General features: G+C 36.2%; 1 protein-coding gene across 3 annotated transcripts in view; it reads right to left on the bottom strand.

Moving 5' to 3' along the window:
- Positions 1 to 22,658, bottom strand: part of Hace1 (HECT domain and ankyrin repeat containing E3 ubiquitin protein ligase 1) — a 73,030-nt gene that overhangs the window by 5,716 nt on the left and 44,656 nt on the right. For all 3 annotated transcript variants that reach the window (XM_042679577.1, XM_042679579.1, XM_042679578.1), the window contains 8 exons: positions 22,557 to 22,625; positions 22,242 to 22,329; positions 14,491 to 14,602; positions 14,298 to 14,395; positions 14,048 to 14,135; positions 8,527 to 8,676; positions 7,852 to 8,048; positions 2,285 to 2,416 (listed from right to left, as the gene is read on the bottom strand). In XM_042679577.1, coding sequence (XP_042535511.1) covers positions 2,285 to 2,416; positions 7,852 to 8,048; positions 8,527 to 8,676; positions 14,048 to 14,135; positions 14,298 to 14,395; positions 14,491 to 14,602; positions 22,242 to 22,329; positions 22,557 to 22,625 — 934 coding nt within the window. The remainder of the gene's footprint in view (positions 1 to 2,284; positions 2,417 to 7,851; positions 8,049 to 8,526; positions 8,677 to 14,047; positions 14,136 to 14,297; positions 14,396 to 14,490; positions 14,603 to 22,241; positions 22,330 to 22,556; positions 22,626 to 22,658) is intronic.

The following is a 22,658-nucleotide window of genomic DNA, read 5'->3' as shown; positions in this document are numbered from 1 at the left end:
ATAAAAAAGGTAATATAAAAGTTGTTTTTCAAAAAAATTCTTTGCCTTTTAAGAATTCTTCTCTGAAAAGTCAACTTTCTCCTATATGATTAAAAAACAATAAGAACAACCATTTCTAACGACTTTTGGGTTGTTTTTACTTTTCCATCAAAGACCTTAAACATGCTGGGCAAACACTCTGTTGTTTTGTTTTTGTCCGTCGCGGGCCTTGAACTCTGGGCCTGAGCGCTGTCCCTCAGCTCTCTTCAGCTCAAGGTTAGTGCTCTACCACTTGAGCTTCAGCGCCACTTCTGGATTTCTGGTGGTTTATTGGAGATAAGAGTTTCACGGAGTTTCCTGCCTCGGCTGGCTTTGAACCGTGATTCTCAGATCTCAGTCTCCTGAGTAGCTAGGATTACAGGCGTGAGCCACCGGCGCCCGGCTTACCACTTGAACTACATTCCCAACTTTCCCTCATGACTTTTGATTGGCTTTTTCCTAAGAATATCATTTGCGCCAGGCACTGGTGGCTCATGCCTGTAATCCTAGCTACTCAGGAGGCTGAAATCTGAGGATCGAGGTTCAAAGCCAGACCGGGCAGGAAAGACCATGAAACTCCTATCTCCAATAAACCACCATAAAACCGGAAGTGGCACGGTAGCTCAAGTGGTAGAGCACTAGCCTTGAGCTGAAGAGCTGATGGACAGAGCCCAGGCCCACAGTTCAAGCCCTATGACCGACAAAAAAAAAAAAAAGATATCATTTACATAAATTTAAAATCTGAGTCATGTAACTGAAAATGCAATTAAGAAAAGCAAAACATTTACCATTAGGTTTTCCAAGGGGGGAAAAAGACATAAAAAGAGCTTGCCCATATCTCTAATAAATCACTTCATGTCTCAGTTGAATATGCTCACATTCACATAGCACATGGGAAAGATTGCCTATACTTACACAGCCAGACTGCACCATTTCTTACAAGGACATAGATACAATGTGGTTCAAAGTCCTGTCTCCTATAGCAACTACTATCAACATATACCTTACAAGTATAGAGTATGCTCCAAACAAAATTAATGCAACACAATGTCTGAGAACCCTTAGAAGTTTTGAGATCTCTTCAGTGAGTCTACATTGTTCTTCCTTTTCTAGGTTATCTGTATGAAATGCATTTTCCCCATATACTTAATCCAAACAGTACAGCACAAGCATACAGGAGAATACAGTTGTCTTCTATTTAGCCAGATATTACAAATTTACAAATATGTTAATATTACTTTTCTCAGGATTTTTGTTTTGTCCATGGAATAAAACTTTTCACTTTAAATATTATTTATTAATGTGTTGTAGTAATTAATTACTTTACATTTCTGATTTAATTTCAAACACAATAAATAGCCTACATGTTATCTTGGCTTATCTCAGCTAAACAGAAACTTATTATAAGGGGTCTCAAGACCAAAAACAGATTGCTAGTATAGGGTGTGTTTTAGTCTTCTAGCCAATTTACTTGGGAAAGATGTCCTAACTCAGTCTCCTTGTCCACTCCCAAAAACATTTTCCATCTAGACTGGCTCTCTTACTTTGCTGACTATACATTTAATATGGTCTGTGGTTAACATAGAGTCTAAAGGTGACCACATTCTTTGCTTCATATCACATATTTGTAGTAGCTCAGTCTCCTAAACTATGTCTACCACCAGAATGAATGCCTTCGTTGAAAATTCAGTCTCAAACTTTTCACAGTAATTCTTCCAACTGTCTCTTCAGAACTCACCAGACCTTCTTTATTGCTTATAAATATCCCTGTAATGATCCCTTTGTTAATGTTTTCTTAGTTGGACCTACTGGGAAAATTCTGTTCCCTGACAGGACCATAATAGAGATCTATCAAAAGGGACAAAGAATCCATTTTACATGCTTCTTACCATTCATAAGTTTAATCCTTTTCCCTTCTAGGCTGATGATAAGCTTTAATACTAAATTTTTTCATTGTGAACAATTATGAATAAAATTGTGAAACTATTCTCAAGAAACTTGAAGCACTTTACAAACACCATATTATGAATTCTGATTATTTTTTACAAAAAATAATTTCTATATAATCTAAAAATATGAAGGTATATATGTTCCTATCATTCATATAACAAAATTAAAAGACACTTATATTTTATGAGACATAAATTTAAACCACAGTGCATCATTGTACTTTATTATATTCAATGTAGTAATCCAAAATAATTTTTTAATTACATCGATTAGAATTTTGTGCTCTTATATAAAAATAAAATTCATTTTTCCTTACCAATTCATACTCATCAAAAAGCTGTATGAGCGATGGTGGAATGAACATATGAAAGCCCTGTAGAAAAGCATTAATCTGAGGCTGAATGGCTCTTGTCATTCGAAGTTCAGTAACAAGTTGAACATATTCTGCCTATTAAAAAAAAGCATTTTTAAATTTTTCTCATACTTAAAATAACATTGAAAACAATTATTATTCAAGAGGTAAAATTTAAACAGTAATTTGGCACTAATCACACATTTCAATAAACTCTTAAACCACTACACACTAAGCAATTAGGCCAAAATCTTAATAACCTGTGACTTGATATCTTCTTATGAGTGCATGATATCAAATGTAACTGTTAAAAAAAAAAACTTGATCTGATTTTACCTTCTTCTACTCTAGAACGCTACACGACACCATTATTTCTCAACTATATTACTGTAACATTTAATATCTGGTTCCATTTTTGCCCCTGTTACTAATTTATCTCCACACCACAACCACGGAGGCTTTAAATACTATAGACAAATAATTTAAGATCATATCCTAATGTTCGAATTCTATAATAACATCCCAAGACATTTTAATAAAAAGCAAATACCTTTCTCTGTGTGTGTGTGTGTGTGTGTGTGTGTGTGTGTGTCGCACACGCACACACACACACTGGTGCTGGAGGACATTGTGCTCTTGCTTGGTTTTTTTTTTCTGCTCAAAGCAGTCACTCTATTACTTAAGCCATACCTACACTTTCAACTTTTTCTTGGTTAACTGAGTCTTATGGACTTTTCTGCCCAGATAGGTGATCTTTAGATCATAGCCTCCTGTGTAAAAGATTACTGTCAAGAGCCACCAGTACCTGGCTCCTTTCCTAGTCTTAAGGATCCAAATGATCTAGTCTCTGCCTTGCTTGCTCATCAGTGCCTTCTCTTTCCTGCTTATTCGATTGTCATTTCCTTGGCTTTCAACTGTTTTCCTAACATCAGCTCATTCAGGCATCTGTGTTTTTATACTTCTAATGCATCATTAGAATGTAATTTCTCTGCAGACAGTAATTTTGGTGTTTTTGTTTTACCAGTATATAATCCAAGCTCCAAAAAAAGTAGCTGCTACTTTTGAAGTTTTTCAACAAATAGATAATAAAATAAATGAATACATTTATCAAGTTCACTAACATATACTTTGTGGTATGTGTGTCATGGGGCTTGAACTCTGGGCCTGGGTGCTATCCCTGAGCTCTTTTGCTCAAGGCTAGCACTCTACCACTTTGAGCCACAGCTCCACTTTTGGTTTTCTGGTGGTTAACTGGAGATAAAGACTTTCCTGGACTTTCCTGATCAGGCTGGCCTCATATTGCGACTTTCCTGATCAGGCTGGCCTCATACTGCAAGTCTCAGATCTCAGCCTCCTGAGTAGCTAGGATTACAGGTGTGAGCCACCAGTGCCCAGCTTCACTAACATATACTTTAAACTTGATAAAATGACCAATTTTAGCATAATCAATTTAAATCTGAGTTAAGACAAGCTATTTTCACAATTTTGTCATAAAACATAATTTTCTTTTTCTCTTTTTGCCAGTCCTGGGGCTTGAGCTCAGGGCCTAGGTACTGTCCCCAAGCTTCTTTTGCTCAAGGCTACCACTTGAGCCAAAGTACAACTTCTGGCTTTTTCTGTTTATGTGGTAGTGAGGAATCCAGCCCAGGACTTCATGCAGGCTAGGCAAGCATTCTACCACTAAGCCACAAGCCCTAAAACATAATTTTAATCAAAGAAAACTGTATCACTTACAATTTGGCTGGTCATGGCCAGGTGCTGGTGGCTCACACCTATAATCCTAGCTACTCAGGAGGATGAGATATGAGGATCATGGTTCAAAGCCAGCCTAGGCAGGAAAGTCCATGAGACACTTATCTCCAACAAACCACCAGAAAACCAGAAGTGGTACTGTGGCTCAAAGTGGTAGAGTGGCCTTGGGCAAAAGAGATCAGGGACAGAACCCAAACCCCATGACCAACAATAAAAAAAAAAATTTAGCTGGGTGCCAGTGGCTCACACCTCTTTTCCTAGCTACTCAGAAGGCTGAGAGCTGAGGATCACTGCTCAAAGCGAGCCCAGGCAGAAAAGTCTGTGAGACTCTTATCTCCAATAAACCACCAGAAAAGGTACTATGACTCAAGTGGTAAAGCCTTGAGGTGATGAGCTCAGGGATAGCACCCAGGCCCAGAGTTCAAGCCCCATGACTGACAAAAAAAAAAAAAAAATTAAGTTAGTCATAAAATTGAATTCTGACATAGACCAAAAATGAATTATATATGTACGCAATACACATTAAAATTAGTATACATGTAAGAATCAATGTATAATATATACATATACACAAAATTAAATTAAATTCCTGCATATACAGTACACAGATTAGTAGATGCAAAGAAGCTCAAGTCAATCTCATATTACCATCCGTTGTGATCAGCTGTTTCTGTCCTTTAATTTGAATATGAAAACATGAATCCCAAAAAAGCAAATAGTGCTCAAAAAGTCAAGTAAAAATTAATGGACATAATTTCAGTGGTAGGTGAAATTTTAGATTTATTGGAAGTCTGATTTGATTGGAAATTGGGTAGCATTATGGGAAAAATAAATCAAGCATCCACAAACTATACCAAACTTTGTGCATCCTGAGCATTTTTTCCTTAGCTGCAGTCTACTTGAAATCATGTGTCTGAAGATGAAATCACTGTTTTCAATGACTGCGTTTGTTCCAAGGTATGTTCATCTGTCCCCATAATACTGTAACAAAATATCTGAGATATTCAACTTTAAAGAGAAAAAGTTTATCTTGGCTCATGGTTTTCAGTTTCAGTCCTGACCCTGCTACTTCTATGCCTATGGAGAAAGCTCATCATAGTGGAATGTGTGGTAGAATAAGCTTCACCTAATGGGTAGGAGAGCTCATAAAGAGACAGGACAGGGCTACAGTAGGCCTGGGCTTCTAATACTACAATTACTTCTTAAAGTTCCTACCATCTCCCAAGCTAAGGTAAGCCTTTAATACTCATGCCTTTGAGAATGTTCCTATTTTAAACTATATCACAAGCACAATGTGCTTTTTTTTTTCAAACTATCAATCCTTATAACTCAGTTTGTGATCTTAAAAATAAGGGTATACTGATAAATTATCAGAAGATATTTCATCATAAAAGTCATGACTCTCCTTTTCCTTTATCTACTTATTCTTGTAAAAGAACTTTAAGCTTTCAGTGATGAGTACTGTCCCTTAGTTTTTTCACTCAAAGCTGATAATCTACCACTTACGTCACAGTTCCACTTCTGTCTTTTTTGTGATAGTTACTTGGAAAAAAATGTGTATGGGCTTCCTTCCCAGGCTTGCTGCAAACTGCAGTCCTTAGATATTGGCCTCTTGAGTAGCTAGGATTACAGGTGTGAGCCCTCAGGTCCAACTCAGCATAGCATTATTTATAAGCAATCGTTTATTTTTGTTCAGTCTTTGCAGATTTTAATAAAAGGCCAAAATGTAAAATAATTCATCAGCATACTGAGACACTTGTTTTGAAAAGTCAAGATAAAACTCAGAGTAAGAGAGAATTGCTAAGAGATAGAGTAGACAGAACTATATATCACACAATTGTTTAGGGCCTTTATACTTTATTGTATTAAATATATCTGAGAGGGATGACACATCTACTCTCCAGATATAGAATTCACATATAGGAATCATGTTTATAGTTTTTTTTTTTTCAAAAACAATCACTTTCTTAAAGATTCTGTGATTTCATTATGTTCAGTATAAAACAACAAATGTACTGCTAAGTGAATAATCTAACAGATTTCGAAGTTATTCTGCTTTTATTTATTTTGGTGTCAGTCCTAGACTTGAACTCAAGTCCTGACATTATCCCTGAGCTTCTTTTGCTCAAAACTAACACGTTATCATAGCCTCTACTTCCAGTCTCACAGACTTTCCTGTCTAGGATAGCTTCGAACCTCAATCCTCAAATCACATCTTCCTGAGTAGCTAGGTTTACAGGAATGAGAAACTGGAGCCCCACTTAAAATATTTCATTCACTGCCAAACTCATATAGATTTAAATTTTAATCATTTTACTATTTTAAATCTGTAGCATAATATGACTTGTTATATTTAAAACCAAGTAAGTTTTTCCTTGACATGACTAATTTTGCATTACACTTGAGAACAGGAAACTTGGGTTTAGCACCATCTTTTGCCCAGAACACTTTGGGCTTCGGACCCTACTGAAAAAAATCAGAATATAGACTAAAAACTTTCTAGGCATAAGTATCTGATTTTATTTCCCATAAATGATATATGTTTCAGAAAATAAAATTAGGTAGCCTAACAGACTTTCAGATATGTAAGAGTATGTTTATAAAATAACATACAGAAAGAACTAGCTTTTGTATCTTTTTATTTTACAAAATGTTAATGATTCTGATTATCTTAATGCTTTGAATAGAAAATTGAGTAGCTGAGATGTTAAGATATAACCAAGTCTTTCTAAACATAATTCATTTTACTAAATCTGTATCTTACAAAATGGCTTGATAAACATTTTTATAGCAATATAAATTTCAAAATAAATTCCAAGATCTAATAACAATATGTATAAAGATAAAATAATAAATTTAGAAAACAAGTTAGAAACTTTAACTATAAGAAAGAAGTAAGATATACTGGACTCAAAAGCATATATGAAGTTTAAACATTGGTAGTTCCTCTTGTGTATATTATAACTCTATGATCATGCTTTAAAAATATGAACTAATGCTTGGTGCCAATGGTTCTGTTATCCTAGATACTCAGGAGGGTAAAATTTGAAGACTGAGGTTGAAAGCCAGCCTGAGCAGGAAAGTCCGTTTAACTTCTATCTCTAATACCAAAAATCCTGAAGTGGAACTGTAGCTGAAGTAGCAGTGCCAGCCTTGAGATTAAAAAAACAACAACAACAACAAAAAAAAGATACAGCCAGGTGCCAGTGGCTCACATCTGTAAGCTACTCAGGGGCCTGAGATCAGAGTATCACAGTTCAAAGCCAGTCTGAGTGATAGTCTGTGAGGCTCTTATCTACAATTAACTACCAAAAAGCTGGAAATGGAGCTGCAATGGAGCTGTGCTTCAAAGAGAGGAAGAGCACTAGCCTTGAGCACAAAAGCTCGGGGACAGTCCCTAGGCTCTGAGTTCAAATACCAGGACCAGCACACATGCACACATACACACACACACATACACAAAATGAACTAGTGAACTAGTTATGACTACATATTCTAAATTTATAATCAAAATTTTCAAAATGCCCAATATATATATAATATATACTGCATAGTTTTCTAGATTGTCTTAGGAGCCATCTCAGCATAGCTACCTCAATATTCAGATAATCCTTTCCAATTCAAAGTTTGATATTTGATAGTTTTGTTCATTTAAAGTTTTAATCTATTCCAAACTATAATAAAGTTTTGCTATCAAGTGCCAGAATAATTTAGAGTAACTGGCAAACTCAAAGGGCTAAATTACAATCAATGACTGAAGTAAAAATTGGAATACTCACTTTGTTATTTTGTGTCACAAGAATACTTCCACCCCCAGGTTTCAAAGGCACCTCTTCCATTGCTCCAAACACGTCAGTCTCAACAGAAAAGGTTAACTCTAACCCCAAATCACTAATATCATTATCTAAAATCCATTGCAAATTTTTGGCATATTCTGGATCAATGGATGCCACATCTTGGTAATTTACAGGAATACCTAAAAAATGAAAAAATTCAGCAGTTTACAGTTTAATGCTCTGCCTTTATCTGTATAATGGTAAAATACTGCCCTCTACAGATTCTCTGAAAAACTGCAAAATATAACCAATTCAAAGCATATTTTAAATAGATATTAGTTCCTAAATTTGAAGGTCTGTTAAACCTGTGTCTTCTATATCTTTACAATGTAATCTTTCTCTAAAATAGTTACCCAACAAGTTATTATAAACTTCAAAATTGTCCATTTTCTTAAACATACTTATACTAAAATGTATACACACACTAAATAAGGAGAAATAACTTGTCTTTTTCCTTTAAAAAGCAGATTATTTTTCTTTATTTATGCACCCCAATACCTTACAAAAGAGCAATTATCTCACCTAAAATGCAAATGTTTATTTCCTTTGTTTTCTCCGAAAGTTATAAGGAAAGCAATGTAAGCAAATGACTATATAGAAATAATAATAGACTCATACCAAGAATGTGCTTGTAGAATGATCGTGTAAAGTAAATATTGACCAACTGCCTATGGTTCAAAGCTAGTCCCAAAATCTGTCCAGCAAACCGGAAATAGTTCAAGTGATCAGGATTAACATAGGAGTTGCTATTAGGTTGAAAAGTTGTTCCTATTGAAATAAATACAAAATTATTTACTCTTGAGAATCCAAATGCAGAAGAGAGATAATGTCAATACAAGTAATTTACATATAACTTCAGCCAAGCTAGGTTTATTTAAGTTTCCATAGGACTATGCTTTATGGCACATGTAAAGATAGTAGATGTATATGTACGGAAGAAAACCACTAATTCATTCACACTGTTTTTGTGTACAGAGAAAATGTTGCCATACTTTTAACCACAAGTAGTTGGAAGATTATCAGACAATGCTGGAAAAATGTATTTAAAGATCACAGACAGACACACACACACACACACACCTACCTAGGCTATATGACAAAAACTTCTAGACTATAAACTAGGACAACTATCTCATTCATCTATACTCACCCAGTTAAGTAAATATCCACTATTTTTTGCTTCTTAAGGAACAGAGGAACATTACAATAACTGGGAGAGTTGTGTGTGTGTGTGTGTGTGTGTGTGTGTGTGTGTGTGTTTTATTGGTGTCTAAACTGAGAACCTCACACCTGCTAGGCTGGCACTCTACCACTTGAGCCATGCCTCCAGTCCTGTCTTTGCTGATTATTTCATTTAGTTTGCTGGTCTTGGAGCTTGAACTCAGGGCCTGGGTACTATCCTTGAGCCTCACTGTGGTCTAGGCTAGTGCTCTACCACTGAGCCACAGTGCCACTTCCAACTTTTTCTGTTTATGTGGCATTGAGGAATCAAACCCAGGGCTTCATGCATGCTAGGTAAGCACTAGACCATTAAGTCACATTGCCAGACCCTTTGCTGGCTATTTTAAAGACAGGATTTGGCCAAGTGCCTGTGCTGCAATTCCCCGAATTTAAGCTCACCTCATTCACTGCTGGGATTATAGGCACTTGCCACCATATTCAGATTCTCTCTGAGGAGATGGACTCTCACAAACTTTTCTGCTAGCCTAGACGTGCTATCCTCCTAGACTCAGCCTCCCATGTAGCTTGGGATGCTAGGTATGTATCACTGAACAAAACTAAATGTTAAGGGGCCTCACATACTTTTCTGCCCAAGCTGGCCTTCACTCACAATCCTATTCTCAGACTCCCAAGTAGCTTGGATTACAGACATGAACCACCAGCATCCCTCTGGAATAATCTGTTTTTAAGTAATAGAATTGGCCACTGAGGGCTGGGAAGGTGGCTCAGTGGTAGAGCACTTGCCTTGCATACTTGAGGCCCTGGGTTTGATTCCTCAGCACCACATAAGCAAAAATAAAAAAGCCGGAAGTGGCGCTGTGGCTCAAGTGGTAGAGCGCTAGCCTTGAGCTGAAGAGCTGAGGGACAGCGCCCAGGCCCAGAGTTCAGGCCCACGACTGGACCCCCCCCCCCAAAAAAAGAAGAATTGGCCACTGAATGCTTATTAACAAGATTGCAGTAGGGACGATCACAGTTTTAAGCTAACCTGGGCAAAAAACTAAGCAAAACCTTAGCTTAATAAAATTACATAATGAACAGCTACTGCTTAATAGGAACAGAGTTTCTACTTGTGCTGAGGACAATGTTCTGGAATTAAGAGAATGATGATGATGCAAAACATAGCCAATATACTTAGTACTACCAAACAGTACCCTTTCAAATGGCAAAAATAATGCATTTTGTTATATATGCTACCACAAAATCTCAAATAATAGTACAATGGTAAAAACCAAAAGTACCATCTCCTCAATTTAAATTCTTCTTCCCTATTTTTTCAAATGATGGTCATGAATTTGGACTAGAAATTCACAGATTTGTTTAACAAATATGTAATGAGTTTTAGACTACTCACTACTATCTTAAACATTAAGGGAAAAAAAGGATAAAATCTAACGAAACAGGATCAAAAGAAAGTAAACAGGAGAAGGGTACTAGGAAGTGTAATAGTTGATCATTTGAAATACATATTCTGACAATAGTTCACTTTGTATTATTGGTCTTTGATTTCTCGGTGCTAACACTATATGAAGTTTCTGTGCCTTATTTACTTAGATAAGGTAAGAAATCTAGAAGTTTATGGTTTCTTAAATAAGCTATGTGAAGCTTATCATCCATTCTTATTTACCTTTGCAAAGATGTGGCAAACTAAGTATCATAAACCAAAAAAAGGCCAAGAACTGGTGGCTTACACCTGTAATCATAGTAAATCAGGAGCCTGAGATCTGAGGATCGTGGTTCAAACCTAACCCAGGTAAGAAAATTACACACTGAAAAAGGTAGAAGTAGAGCTATGGATCAAGTTACAGAGTGCTGGCCTTGAGTAAGAGCTCAGGGACAAGAAAAAAAAAAAAAAAAAAAAGCAAGCAAGCAAGCTCAGGGACAATGCCTAGGACCTGAGTTCAAGCCCAGACAGGCACAAGCATACACACACACACACACACACACACACACACACACACACACACACACACACACACACACACACAAAGGTTTGGAGATGGAGGACTTCAAAGACAAGCAAGATTCTAAAAATACAACATTCTGAGAATAACCACAAAATTTTTTTTTTACCTGTTCAAATAGTGAATATTTACTAATAAACCAAAGTAACTTTTGATTATCTTACTTTCCTCCACTAGTTCTTCATCGTCTAATTAGTTTCTGAGAAATATAAGTTCTTAAAAATGAGAAAATTTTTTTAAAAAATTCTAAAGAAGGGATAATAGTTTTATCATGAAAATTTGTTTAAACAGAATATAAAGCCTAGGTCAAGTTTTAAGTTAAAATATAGCTGTCTCTTTCACATCTTCTGTCTTTCATTATAGTTGTTTAATTACAACTAAAAATGGCTCATGCAGTAGGGCACTTGCCTAGCAAGCACAAGGCCCTAAGTACAATACTCAGTACTGGAAAAAGAAGAACAAAACCAAAAGTGATTTGTTTGCTGAGCCTAATAGCACAAGCATTATCAGGAGAATCTCAAGTTCAAAGTCAACCTGACACTTTAGTGAGATTGTGATACTTTGCAGGAAATAGTGAAAAAGCTTTTTTTAAAAAAATAAGAAAATACTAATTTTCCAAAAATAATATTTATCTTAAGCTTTCTTTGTTCCAGGCACTGAGCTAAGCATTTTATATGTCAATTAACTGAATTCTTATAATTGTGTGTTGTGTGGGTGTGCGTGCACGTGAGAGCACACATGCACGCATACACGCACTGGACCTGAGGCTTGAACTCAGCACCTGGAAGCCGTCCCTGAACCCTTTATGATCAAAGCTAACACTGTACCACTTGAGCCACAGCTCCACTTCTGGATTTTTAAGTAGTCTCATGAACTTTCCTGCCTGGTCTGAAATCCTAAGATTTCAGCCTCCTGAGTTGCTAGGATTAGAGAAGTGATGAATTCTTAACTATATTCTGCAAGACAGGATATCATCTTTTATTTGTTGTTTTTTGTTTTTGGTTCCAGTACTGGGCTAAAACTCAGGGCCCTGCACTGTCACTTGGCTTTTTCTCACAAGGCTAGCAGTCTACCATAACCCACTCCTCCAATCTGGATTTTTGGTAGTCAGAGATAACCACCAGATTTATCTTGAGTTGGCTCAGATCTCAGCATTCTGAGTAGCTAGGACTTCAGGCATGAACCACAAGCAGCTGTCAATTTGTCACCATTTTTGAATGAGAAATTATAAGTGAAACTCATTTATACAACTACAGAAAGAAAGGAAAGGGGAAGGGAGGGGAGCGGAGAGGTAGGGAGAGGACGGGAGAGGAAGGAAGGAAAGAAATACAAAACCTTAACAGAATAAAAGTATAAGCCCTCCCAACCACTCCCTCAAAGGAAAAAAGTTCCCTGGACCAACATCACACTAAAAGAATTTTATACCTTGTGTAACTCCAAAATTCAAACTAAACTGAAGTACTTTTCTAGATTAAACATCTAATTTGATCATAAAATAAGGTTTTTTTGAACTATTAAGTCTGTCTTTAAGGACCTATTACATATGTGGATGTCTACAGCTTCCATGCTTCCATTGTATTCACCCTTGCTTGCCTCTCCTAAAGTACTCCTTCTTATTAAATGGTATTTTCTACTAGTTTAGCTGGAAGCAATCAGAAGGTAAAAATCAGAAATTTCTCCTTCCTTACAAAAGCCTGTGAAGACTAGGGAAAGAAAAGATTTTCAGGAAAAACAACTATACAAAGCATTTGAAAACTGACTTCCTACCTTCACTTCAAATAGTGAGTCTTCAAAGTTTTTCTACTTAGTTTACAGTAGCAGGTTATAATTCTACAGGCCACAAATACCATTTCTACAAAGACAACTGTTTGCCTATATTCTACAATTTCATGTGTTTTACTTGATAGATTTTGATTTCTTGAAAAGACTGAAACAAAGTCAATATGCATAACTAATTAAGTTTTAATATCACAATTTCTAGACTGGTTGTCATGATAAGTAAGTTTTCCATGTTTGAAGTTTGCAAACCTTTCCAAAGAAAGGTTTTGGGTTTTTTGTTTGTTTTTTTCTTTACTTAGTATGGATTTCATTAGCCCATCTGTTAAGTTACCAAAGTGACCCAGACTCTAGTGCAGGGAGGAACATACACATACAGAAAGAACTGAACTCTGCAAACACTACTGGAATGGCCTGCACTTTGGGACTATGGGAGAGTTATTTAGTTTTTCCAGAGCTCCACTTTCTCATGCATAAAATCACAGGCTTAGATCAGCTGGCACCCAGGCTCTGTTCTACTTCTATAGGTTTTATTTTTAATAGTTTGTAGCTCTCAAAATATATTTTGTTTTTTAAAGTCCATCTACTAACAACACTACTTTATGGAAGAAAAGTTTAAAAAAAGTAGAAGAACTGAATAAATTTTAAAAGAATAAAAAGAACTTCTTCAAGCTCATTACTAGATCTTGAGAAGAAAATGAAACCAACTGTTTTGAAGAAAGAATACTGTCAGGTGCCAGTGGCTCATGCCTACAATCCTAGCTACTCAGGAGGCTGAGATCCGAGGATGGTGGTTCAAAGCCAGACCGGGCAGGGAAGTCCATGAGACTCTTCTCCAATTAACCACTAGAAAACCGGAAGTGGCGCTGTGGCTCAAGGGTAGAGTGCTAGTCTAGAGCTCAGGGACAGCACCCAGGCCAAGAGTTTAAGCCCCATGACCAACCAAAAAAAACACAAAAAAAAAAAACAAAAAAATGGAATGCTATAAAGTTCCATTTAAGAATTCTACCACTCATTAACCATGTAAATATAGACAAAAACTCCTGAGTTTTCATTTTCTCTTCTACAAGAGAGCACATATATCGCCCACAGGACTACTCTGGGAAGAAAAGATAAAAATATATTGAAGTAGTTTAAAAAATTTGTCAAGTCACAGAAAAAGTCTAGACCACATAACTTACCATCTGCTGACTGGGTAAACAATGCATAATCGGGATTGACTATCTCATTAGACAGAATATCAAACCACTCACGCACAACACCTTGACCCTGAGTTCAAGAAAATAAAATTTAGCATCAACAGAAATATATGGGAAACTTTTCTAATAAAATTAAAATTTTATTGACTCTTTGCTTAAAAAGTATTAAACTTGATTCAAGTGTGATTTTTTTCTCATACACAGTGAGTGCTATCACTTATTTTATACCCACCATGCCTTCTTCTCCATGGAACCGTACAGCAATCCCCTGCTTTAGCTTTGCACAGTTTGCTTTTGACACAACTTCACAGCTACTCCTAAAAATAGAATCTAAATATGTAGCACTGGTTAATTTTGCAAATTAGAATTTATAATAACAATTACTTTGTGCCTCACACATGTATTATTTTCTTGGTTAAACATACCTCTGTGAATCAGTAGAATATCATTTTCATTCACTGGCCTGTGTACCATGTCTGAATCCGGTTGTCCCAAATGCAAATGTTCATAGAACCATTCACAGCGGTCTTTAAATGGCTACCCCAAAAAAGTGAAAGTAGATTAGCAGTCACCGAATTAATAGAATTACTAGCATGACAAATGTTAGTAAATTTCTACAAATTACCAGTCTTAGACCTTTATTTACAATAAGCAGCATAAAATGTTCTTAAATTTTAATAACTATTCATGAAAAGGCCGATGTTAGTAGAAATACTTGCATTACTTGAGTAATATATTTCTTATTTTATTTTATTTTTTGGGTCCAGTTGTGGGGCCTGAACTCTGGGCCTGAGTGCTGTCCCTCAGCTCTTCAGCTCAAGGCTAGCTCTCTACCACTTGAGCCACAGTGCCACTTCTGGCTTTTTTTTTTTCTTTTTGCATATGTGGTGCTGGGGAATCAAACCCAGGGCCTCATGCATGCAAGGCAAGAGCTCTACCACTGAGCCACCTTCCCAGCCCAGTAATATATTTCTTACTGCCTATATTTCCAACAGACAGAATTGATAAATTAAGTTCTATCTAAGAATTTAATATCAAGAAGAAGAAAAAAAGAACTTAATATCAGGTATGTAATTAAACATATTATTCTCAAATTCTATTAAATCAACAAGACTTTTTTTTTTTTTTGTTGGTCGTGGGGCTTGAACTCTGGGCCTGGGCACTGTCCCTCAGCTCTTCAGTTCAAGGCGAGCGCTCTACCACTTGAGCTACAGCGCCACTTCCGGTTTTCTGGTGGTTTATTGGAGATAGGAGTCTCAGTCTCTCCTGCCCGGGCTGGCTTTGAACCGCTGGCTTTGATCCTCAGATCTCAGCCTCCTGAGTAGCTAGGATTACAGGCGTGAGCCACCAGCGCCCGGCTAAAATCAACAAGACTTTTAAGAACAAGTTTTCACATCCAGAAAAATTATGCTGCATACACTAAATTTTTCAAAAACTAATATTTTATACTTCATTTTATTCTTATTTCTATCCTTGGGACTTAGGCAACAACTAGAAAAAAATTGTCATCCCTCTTTCTCCTAAAAATTAAAAAACAAAATCTCTTGAAATATGAATAAAGTCTCAACTTTTTACTCATCTATCAGGTAAAGCAATTCCAAGTTACCTATAGTTTTTATGATTCATCAGAAAATATTATTGAGTACCTACTATGTGACAATACTGTAGATAACTAGTAAAAGCCTATTTTCTTGCTTAAAAACTGCTTCATACAGTTAAAAAGATAAGACTAAGAACACAGTATTTATGTAATAGTAAGTTCTAAATAGTGAAGTACAAACTTCAGATACAGCAGGAACTTTGAACCTGTACAGATGAATAGAGTACAAAGGCTTCACACGGTCATGGTTTAGACTAGAACTTTAAAGCGTGATAGGACTTCCTCAAGCAGGGAGAGTTTTGAAAGGGGCACAGTAGGTTAAGGGAGTCAAAGAGAAAGGTGCAGAAGAAACTGTGTCTACTTGAAAGATGTAATAAAGCTATTGATATAACCAGAGTTCTATTTGTAGGATACTACACATGTTAAAGAATTAAGTTTTTACATGAATAAACTAAGTATTGAATTAAGGATCCAAGAATCAAGTAAGAGATACAGTGGCCACTGTGGACATCTGGTCAGAAGAATACCAAAATAAATGTGATAAACAAAATGAATGTAGTACCAATATACAAGGAATCAGTGAAGTAACAGTTGCAATAACAAGTTGTGGATAATGAGGTCCTCCCTGGTTGTGGCAGAAAAGAAGAATGATGTAAATTTAAGAGGCATTACTATTTGGAATAAGATCTTTATACAAAGAACTTATTAAGAGAGAATAAACTTTTCTTCCAACAACTCACTACTACACTCCTTGGCACTCATAGAAAGACAATTCTTAAGATTTTAACTATCCTGAATAAAATTGTGGTAACTATTAGGTGTTTGAAAATAAAAGACTCGACAGGTCTACATTTGAACAGCCATGAACAAAGAAAAATTCTGCTGGAAATAAGGTTAAGTCTCTTGTCCAAGATGTTAAAGATACAATTAACCGACACCAAGAAAGAACTTTATAATCACATATGATCTGAGAATTTGCTGAGCAAATAATACACAAGGCTAAAAAGGCAAAGAGAATCAAACACGATAAATACCACAAAAGCTAAAGGTTCCAAGAGATAAATGCCATAAATTATGCTTGAGGCATTTTTTAGAATCCCAGTATATTCCTTCATTTAACCTGAATTAAATATTAGTTTTACAACTCTCACAGTACTATTTTAAAAAAACAACTGTAGTTTCCATTTTACAGAAAAGAAATATGCAGCATGAAGAAGCTAAATAACTTGTTTCAAAAATTCACAATACTCACTGTGTGCCAGTGGCTCATGCCTGTAATCCTAACTACTCTGGAGGCTGAGATCTGAGGATTGCGGCTCAAAGCCAGACCGGGAAGGAAAGTCCATGACACTCTTACCTCCAATTAACTATCAGAAAACCTGACGTGGCACTGTGGCTCAAGTGGTAGGGTGCTCGCCTTGAGCTGAAATGCTCGGGGACAGCACCCAGGCCCAGAGTTCAAGTCCCACAATCAACAAAAAAAAAAAAGTCACAATACTCCATAAATGATATTAAAATTATTTTCAACAACTGGTAGCTTATTTGACATCATACAATATTTAAGCTGCTTCTGTGCCTTTAAAATGTGTACCAACAAATAAAATAAATGGCAATGATTTAAGTAATTTATTTGGAATTAATATTTAAAAAATACAAACTACCTTCAAAAGCTAATAGAGATACCTGTAAGATCAAAACATAAACACACACTGGTACATACACAAATATCTAAAGAGCCAAAAAGCATATTTTTTTGTTTTGTTTTGTTTTGGGTCCGGTCGTGGGGCCTGAACTCTGGGCCTGGGTGCTGCCCTCAGCTCTTCAGCTCAAGGCTAGCGCTCTACCACTTGAGCCACAGTGCCACTTCCGGCTTTTTTCTTTTTGCTTATGTAGTGCTGAGGAATCGAACCCAGGGCCTCTGGCATGCAAGGCAAGCGCTCTACCACTGAGCCAACTTCCAAGCCCCAAAAAGCATATTTTTTATATGTAAACTTTCTTTTTTTTTGGGAGGGGGGTCTAGTCGTGGGGCCTGAACTCTGAGCCTGGGCACTGGCCCCCAGCTCTTCAGCTCAAGGCTAGCACTCTACCACTTGAGCCACAGCACCACTTCTGCCTTTTTACTTTTTGCTTATGTGGTGCTGAGGAATCGAACCCAGGGCCTCATGAATGCAAGGAAAGCGCTCTACCACTGAGCCACTTCCCAGCCCCTATATGTAAACTTTCTGAGTACCTGAGTTTCCATATATAATTCATAAAACAGAACTGATTACAAAGGATGCTCTTAAGCTTTTGTACAGCAATACAATTGTCTCTCCCTTTAACTACTGGTCACCTGGAAACCATCAATAGAAGAAATAAAGCCTTTAATACAGGTAATTGGTCTTTTGGACTGTCTAGTCTCCCAAGTTACAATAGATTTCCAAGTATAATAGAAAACAAAACACTTTGTTCCTATTCATGCGACAATAACTTGTCAAGATGCTGTCTACTCACTCATAAATACTTTGGTGTATATTTCCTATAAAGTAATTCTATATAACCAGATAACCGCTACCAAAATTAGGGTCACATATATTATGACATCTAATGCTAAGACTTCAAGTTTTGACAATTTCAAAAAAAAAAAACTATATAGTACAATAATGATTCATAAAACTATAGCCAATTGTCTTGTTTATTTCTGTCTCCTTTATTCTGGGTATATTCTTCAATGTTTTCATGACCTTGATACTTTTCAAGAGTGCAGGTCAGTTAATAATGTAGTGTGTCCCTTAATTGGAGTTTGTTGAATGTTTCCTCATACTTAAGATTCAGAATATGCATTTCTTGCAGGAAAAAAGTCAGAGAAGTGATGCCACCTTCTTCTTAGTGTATCTTATCAGCTAATACTCTGGTGTGCCTATTCTAATCACTACCACGCCTCTCCACTGTGAAGCTGCTTTTTTTTATTATTTATTGGTGAACTTTATTTTTTTTATTGTGAAAATACTGTACAGAGGGGTTACAATTACATAGGCAAGGTAATGAATGCATTTCTTATCAAGCATTGTTGCCTCCTTTGTTTCCCCTTCCCATACCTTCCCCTGCCCTCCAACACCCCCTCACCACCCCCCCCCCCCCGCTGCCCCCTGCGCCAAAGTTGTAAAGTTCATTTTCAATATAACATCTTGTACATCTCATTGTTGCAATGGGTCCACCTGTATCCCTATTTAAACAATTTATTGAAGCTTCTTTTTACTCTTTGGTGTAAGTATTCTGTGAGGAGATATTTTGAAACTATAAATATCCATCCCTTCATATAAAACCTTCTATACTTATTCATTAAGTTTTTTCAGTATAGCCATATGGTTTACTATTTTATTCATAGCATTCTGCTATTGTTATTCATTTTAATGTTCTGATTGTTCCAGATACTTCCCATAGCCCAACCCCTGTAAGTTGCCATTTCTCTATGATGCCCGTTTCATTTTTAATGCTAATTAGAGCCAAAGGTGGCAAGTTTGTTCTTATCTACAAATAATGAATGAAAATTATAAATTCACACTCATATTTCCAATTATATTAAATAGCAGTTTGTTCTGATTTTCTACCATCTTGTAAATCCTTTCTCCAAAAATGAGAAATTAACACTGCCATGCTTTCTTATTTGACCAATCCTCCCTTTACCTCAACCTCCTACATGTCAATTTTCCTCTTGCTTACATGATCATTTCACTAACAATGCCTGCTGATACATGGGACTTTATCAAATAATTCTGGTGCAATAGCCACCACCCTCTACAAGGACCTCTTTATGTCACTACAACTAATATAATTCATGCTGAATTCCTTTTCTTCTCAACACACACAAACTCCAAAACCCCATACTATGCCACTAGACAATAACTATTTATGTGGACATTCTCTTCATTGATTCAGTCAACAATACTTTCTTTCTGGTTCAACACAAGTAATTACCTAATGTAGACAATTTATAACTGAATTGCTCAAAAGAGGAAAAATGGGAAGTGAAAAGCAGACAGTATTAAAACTAGCAAACTAGTTTTAAAACTAGTTTCAAAAACTAAAAACTTTTTTCACCTATTGTTTCATTTACCCCAGAATAGAGTGATAGGTTAAGAAAATAAACTTAAGAGCCAGGAGCTGGTTGCTCACACCTGTAATCTAGCTATTCAGGAGGCTGAGATCTAAGGATCGTAGGTGTTTCAAAGCTAGCCTCGGCTTTTTGAAGTCTCCTCAGACTCTCATCTCCAATTAACCACTCAAAACCCGAAAGTGGTGCTGTAGCTCAAGTGGTAGGGCACTAGCCTTGAGCACAAAGAAGCTCATGGACAACACAAACAAACACAACAGGCCCTGACTTCAAGCACCACAACCTACCAAAAAAAAAAAAAAAACAGGAGTTTGGGTGTTACCTGGCATATACAAACCACTAGGTTTGGATTCCTGGCACTACAGGAAACAAGAACAAGTAACAACAAAATATACTTGAAAGTCAAACAGACTTCTAAATTCTATTACCTCTACTTAATGGCTAAATTACTTAAACACATTATCTTCAGTTTTGGTAAAGAGGCTGATTATTCTGAACACTGACTTATATAAAGCAAAAATATACTGAACCTAAAATTAACATTCAATAAATTTATTATTACTCCCTTTTTAAATTATATAGTTAACAACGTATCTCTAGATACATCTGTATTCTTTGCTTTTTTAACTTCTGAAAGGGTCATGTCCCCAAAGACATTAAAACCCACTTATGGAGCCAGGTGATAGTGGCTGAACGTCTACAATCTTAGGGGATTAAAAAGAGGTTAAGAGCTGGGTGTCAGTGGCTCATGCCTATAATCCTAGCTACTTGGGAGGCTGAGATCTGAGGATTTTGGTTCAAAGCCAGCAGCAGGTGCAGGAAAGTTCATGAGACTCTTATCTCCAATAAACCACTCAGAAAACCGGAAGTGGTGCTGTAGCTCAAGTGGTAGAGCGCTAGCCTTGAGCTGAAGAGTTCAGGGACATTACCCAGGCCGAGAGTTCAAGGCCCACAATCAAAAAAAATTAAAAAGAGGCTACGATCTAAGGATTTGTTTAAAGTCAGCCCAGGTGGAAAAGTCCATGAAACTCTATATCCAATTAGCCAGCAAAATGTGGAACATGGCTCATGTGGTAGAATGCCAGTTTTCATCAAAAGTAGGAGCTCCTAAGTTCAAGTTCTGGTACTGGCACACATGTGGGGACACACCAATACACATACACATACACATACATATACATGTACATGTACATGTACATATGCATGCACATACACAAAAACAATTATAACAATTTTCTAAAACTCTGCCAGGAATATATTATTTTTCTGAAGCAATGTTATTAGTCAAGAAAGAAGACACTTGAATCTGGCAATCACAACATATGACAATATGGCCAAAATCTACCTGTCTACAATTATTATCTCAATTCTCATCTACACAATCCCTTTTCCATTTCCATGCCCATACCTTGGGTATCCATCCTTTCATTCCTATTAAAATTTTGCATGTTTTTTAAGCTTTTCAATGTCACTTAAGACCTACGTCCTTTTGAAATTTCTCTTCAGAACAGCAGCCAAAAAACAAGCTCTTTCTTAGTATGTTGAAAATGAACTTTACAACTTTGGGGGGTAGGGAGAGGAGTTGGGGAGATGGGGAGGGAAGGGATGGTAGGGAGAAAACAAAGGCGGGGGTAACAATGCTCAATAGGAAATGTACTCATTACCTTACTCATGTAACTGTAACTACTCTGTACAGTATCTTTACAATAAAAAATATATATTTAAGACAAAAAAAAAAACAAGCTCTTCCTCCTTGAAAGTTCTCAAGAACCAGGTAATACTGTGATGAACCATTTATAAATGTTTATTATCCTTCTGTTAGAATGAATTAGGATCCTTTTGGAGAAAAAGATTTCTATCTCCTCATAACTGCCATTTATTAAGCATATATACTAGTGGCTTTTTATAGTTTTTCACAACAGTCCTATAAAGTTTGTATCAGTATCTCTATCTTTATAGATAAGGAAATCAAGGCTCAAAGATATTAAGAAGTATGCCCAAAATCATATAGCTGGCAAGAAGCAAAACAAGATTTCCCTAGCCATGTTTCAGGAAATATGAGCTATATCGAATGAACAGGTCAAAAAGAGTGTTAGGTGAAGAAAGTTTGGAGGATTAGCCACGTTGAATCACTATTTTTACCAAACATTTTTCAAGGTTCTAAGTATACTGATATGCTTTATAAATTTCCACAGGACTTAAGTTATACTTTTTAAATGTACTTGGGGATAAAATTCCTTCTCAAAAACTACCTCATTAAGCTCATTTTAGGAAATGTGGCAATATGATCTGCTCTCTTCTACAAACATTTGCAGAGAATAGGCACTCTTAATAAACATTTAGGAAAATTTACTCCTCATACTAAAATACCATGTAATCCCATCCCTCTTGCCAGAGGTTTTAAGTATAATTCCTACACTAAACAATATTCAATTTTGAAAAGTAATTTCATTGACTATAAACAAGATGAAGAACATTTCTACCTGTGCTTTTATAATGTGCATGAATCTTGACATCAACTCAGGACATTCAAGGAGAAAGTGAAAGTGGTCAAATATAATTTTCGGATTTCTAAAAGAGAAATATATGGTGTTTAAGTGGACAAGAATCATAAATACAATTAAGTGCAAATTCAGACAGAGATACTATAATAGAAGAAAAACATATATTAATCTCCATCTGCTATACTTTCTATTGTTAGCACATTTTGAATCGTAACAGAAATAATGTTTGTTTGTTTGTTTTTCTGTTTGGAAAAGTTGCCAGGGTAAGTCATGAAACCCAGAAGAAAACCTTACCTGTTAACAAAGCATTTTAAAACTTCATCATGTTTACAAACAAACTCAATAAAACGAGGTGAAGTCATTCTGTAGGAAGGTAAAAGATAATCAGAATACATA

The sequence above is a fragment of the Dipodomys spectabilis genome, unplaced genomic scaffold (genome assembly GCF_019054845.1).
Source record: "Dipodomys spectabilis isolate Male_0828 unplaced genomic scaffold, ASM1905484v1 ptg000053l, whole genome shotgun sequence".
Lineage (NCBI taxonomy): Eukaryota > Metazoa > Chordata > Mammalia > Rodentia > Heteromyidae > Dipodomys > Dipodomys spectabilis.
The sequence above is the reverse complement of the archived record's forward strand: the minus strand, read 5'-3'. Positions and strand labels throughout refer to the sequence as shown.